Here is a 4,345-nt window from a genome sequence, read left to right as displayed (position 1 = left end):
AAAAAAAAAAAAAAAAAATTTGAAGAGTTTTAAACCAACTATTACTCAACAATATGGATAGTTTTAAATTGACTACTACTGAGTAACATGAAGAGTTTTAAACCAACTACTACTCAACAACATGGAGAGTTTTAAACTAAACCAAAGATGTTTGACTATTAGTTAATCTTCTAATATTTTGCCAAATAAGTTTTGATAGTCTCACAATTTTACACATCATTTTTTTATTAATTTATTTATAATGTCAAAAAGAGATTTTTAAACAAACTACTACTTCGCAAATTAAAGAGATTTAAACCAACTACTATTCTTTTTTTCTTTTTTTTTTTTTGGAGAAACAAACACATACCCACAAGGGAGAAGGAAATGAGTTTTAACACAAATGCATACCACAAACTCTACTTAAAAGTCATGGTAACTTTTAAGGGAGAGTGTGATAAGTTTTAAATTAGGGAAGAGTTTTAAACCAATCTAACCTACAACTCTTTATATACAACACCACACAAAAACCCTTTATGCTATTTACCCACCACACAAAACCCTTTATCCTATTTACCCTTTTTCTATCATTTCTGCTCTTTTATTTAAGAAACTCCCTGGACTTTCAACTACTGGCCAAAACACCCCCTAAATTTTTTATTGGCCAATTTACTCCATAAACTATACATATCTGCCAAATCAATACCTCTATTAAGTTAGTGTTAAAAAAAGTAATAGAATAAAAGCATGTGAGATGCATGTCAGATTTAAAAATTAGTAAACTCAATTTTATTAATTTGAAACCGATGGGAAAGAAGAAAGCTAGGTCTATGCATTGTATTGGTGGATCCACACTAGTTGTCTTTGAGTGAAACTGTGGATTTGTCAAGCTTGATTGACAGTGGATATTGGTAGTTTTGAGTAGTTGGATCAAGTTCAAAAGTAAAAAGAAGATGATTGTCACCCGCATCACGGATACAGAAATCTCTCCTTGTACGCCATAAAGGTCGAAAGGTTTTAGCCACTGCATCAACACTGACATTCCTCTTTGTAAGAAACTTGGCCGCTAGGACAAACTCCACCCGGTTTTTGTTCTTTGCCAATATCAATTTCTTTCCCTCCTTATCAGACAAGGAGAGATTATTCCAACGTGAAGCAAGATCCTCCATAGTAAAAACAAAATATAATATAGTAGTTAAGAAAGCAAACCCGAATATAAAGAACTCAGTGAAAGTGCAAAAGTAAGGAAACTGACTAAGAACTATTGAGAAAACTATTCATCTTCACAATGATAGGAAGGAAACGGACTAAGAACCAGTAAAAAAGACAGTCATCTTCACAAAGTTTGGAAGGAAACGGGCTACTACAGCATAGGGAGTTAGGGAAAGTAACTGCCAAGGCTGAGAACGATTTCACACCCAATGTATATTATCTACACAAATTAATTTTTTTTGTTTTTAAAAAAAAAAACACTTCTTGAAATGTTTTAAGTTTCAATTACATTTATTATCTTTAATATTATCTTTAAAGAAATATTAAGACCATATAATATTAAGAAAAACCCTATAATCTTTAATATTATCCTTTATTATATATAAAACCCTATAATCTTTAATTAAATAAATATTCTTTCGTGATATTACCCTCAATTTTTAATCTTGATTCTGTCTATGTTAATAAGAATGACAATTCATGGAACAAAATACTGAAAGTTAAAAATCAAATATATTAAATGAAATATTTTATGGTATATAATTGTTTTTTGGGTATTGTACCCGATATAATAATATTTTCAAGTGTTTTGATGAATAAAATGCTAAGATTAATATTTTCAAGTGTTTTGATCGAATGGGGCATTGAAGCATCACATGGATGTGAAATCGACTAAAATGATTTTCTACACGGGACCTTGTTAATAAACTTGAAAAACATAGTGCAACACTGTGATGGAACAATGATACAAGCATGGCATCCAAAAGGGTGGAATCCAAAGCTCAATACTTATGATCAATGAAAAGAAGATGTAGGACTAAGAGCCCATTGTTTGAAAACCATAATTAATTGCAATTGCAAATGGTGTATTTTTCATGTTGTATAATATAGTATTTCAGTCATATGTAGTTGGAAATCCATGCTTTTGCATGAGATTATAACTTAGAAGAACAAATTGAAAGAAGAAATCACAAAAGAAGAAAAAATGTACGCTTAAAAAAATAAGTTGTACTTAATGCACAAAACTCTCACTTTTACAGAGTCTGAGAGATATCATGAAAGACAGTATTAACCCTAATTTTATATGAAGAAACTGATTCTCGAACTTAAACCATGACATATTGTTTATAGTGAAAGACATTTGTCATTGCACCAAGGCCCAATGTACCATCACATAATAGAACAACCATTAGGGTTCTCATCACTAAACGTAGCACCGGTCTGATACCCAAAAATCATGGAATGTGAAGGATTTTGATGGTAACTAGGAGCCTGGTCATTGTATCCATGCTTGTAGTAGTTGTAGGAAGATGCAGGCTGAGGGGCATAATAAGTGAGTGGACCATTGCAATTATGTTGATTATAGTAATGATAAGTGTAATCCTGGTGCTCTGGATTGTATGGCAATTGCCACAGCTCGGCCCTCCGTCCGGTCTTCCTGACTGCCTTAAGAACCTTCTTCTGGTCTGCCCATCCAGTAACAGTCACTTTTTGTGTAGCCATGTCTATCTCAATGTCATCCACACCTGCGCACATAAAAAACCCAAGATGTTTCGGTCAAAAAGATAGAAAGAGTTGCGGGTACATGAAGTATATATATGGTCATTTTGATTTAGTGGTCTTATTTAATTATATACCTTTTAGTTTTTGAAGTGTATCTTTGACCTTGCCTTCACATCCAGCGCAGTCCATGTGCACTCGCATCTCTATGATCTGAAGAAAAACGAAAAAGAAAAATAAAATGTTGAACTAATTAACTAATTAATCTCATTGGGTGATGAATCATGAATCAATGTCAAGTTGTCAACATTGTCTTGGTTTCAAGTTGTTTTACATACTCTTCTATCAAAAAAAAAAAAAAGTTGTTTTACATACTCTCATACTTTCTGTTAGAGTTGGTGGCTCATATTCTAAATTAGAAGTTACAGTAGTCTAAATGCAAGAAACATAACAAAGCAAGTTATGATTTTTTTTTTTTTGGAGGCACTATAAAGTCATTGTAAACTGATTATTTTTTGGAAAAGTTAATGGATACCTTAAATGCATAGGTTTTAAAAATATTTTTAGAACTTTTTATGAGAAAAGAAAATTTGATTTAAGGTATCTATTAACTTCTATATTTAAAATTGATTTTTTTTTTTTTTACAAATTTTTATATTTTCTATGAAAGTAGTATATTTTTTTTTTTTTAAATGGTTTACAACATATGTCTTAAGAGTTTCCGTTAACTGGACCCTTATTTTTTATAGTAAATATTTTCGTTATTTACTATTATAAATGTAGGGACAATGTTAAATCATGTAAATTTCCATATTTTTTCCCCTCTTTTTCACTAGTATTATTTCTGACTAATAGTGACACTCAAATCTCAATGTCATTCCATTCTTTTTCTATTATCTTGCTAGGTTTAGAAAATATTTACTAAATTGACAATCGAAAGATTTGGAAAAACTATTTACCAAAACAATGTTGTCATTAATTGATTCATAGAAAACACTATCTAAAAAGAAAAAGATATACGAAACTAATGGATGGATTATCTGAGAACATAATATACATACTGAAGTCTGAAGGGCATTAGACAAAAACTTGAATTTGCATTAATTTTAAATTGATCAAACACACTAATTAAACAAAGAGAACTTTCCAAAAAAAAAAAACACACACACACACACACAAAGAAAGAGGTTTACTCACAGTCATTTTGCTTGTTGGAAGTACTAGTAGTAGTAAACTGTATAAAATCCCTGCTAAGCTCTTTTAGTTGCTGTACGTATGATATAATTCGCAGTATGAATATGAAATGCAAATGAAGGTCTTCCCCTATATATACACACACCTTCCTCTCTTGCTCACTTTCATGCACTTATCAATTTTTTTTTTCTTTTGAATTTCCATTTGTTCTGTATAAATTATGATTTAATGCACCGACTTTCACTTGCAAGTGTCTGGTATTAGTGGGAACTTGAAGCAAAGGAAACATTACTTTGAATTAAGCCCTTTCTAACCAATAGGCAGGAGCCACGTGTTAGAAATCCACCATTTCTTGCATAGGCATCCATATACATATATATACCAGCTATAGCGTTTAGAGATGGGCATTGACTTTGCAAATTGCATAATATTGCCTCAATTATTAGTCCCATAATGCAAG

General features: G+C 31.1%; 1 protein-coding gene across 1 annotated transcript; it reads right to left on the bottom strand.

Annotated features, from left to right (window-relative positions):
* Positions 1–2,179: 2,179 nt before the first annotated feature.
* Positions 2,180–4,056, bottom strand: LOC112032495 (heavy metal-associated isoprenylated plant protein 28). The gene is made up of 3 exons (XM_024065255.2): positions 3,889–4,056; positions 2,829–2,904; positions 2,180–2,717 (listed from the first exon to the last, which is right to left on the bottom strand). The coding sequence occupies exons 1-3, from the start codon at positions 3,892–3,894 to the stop codon at positions 2,362–2,364; spliced, it is 438 nt and encodes a 145-aa protein (XP_023921023.2). The 5' UTR covers positions 3,895–4,056; the 3' UTR covers positions 2,180–2,361.
* Positions 4,057–4,345: the final 289 nt, after the last annotated feature.

This window comes from Quercus suber, unplaced genomic scaffold, assembly GCF_002906115.3.
Source record: "Quercus suber isolate HL8 unplaced genomic scaffold, Cork oak 2.0 scaffold_14, whole genome shotgun sequence".
NCBI lineage: Eukaryota > Viridiplantae > Streptophyta > Magnoliopsida > Fagales > Fagaceae > Quercus > Quercus suber.
Note: the sequence above shows the minus strand (reverse complement) of the source record. Positions and strands in the feature narration are given on the sequence as shown.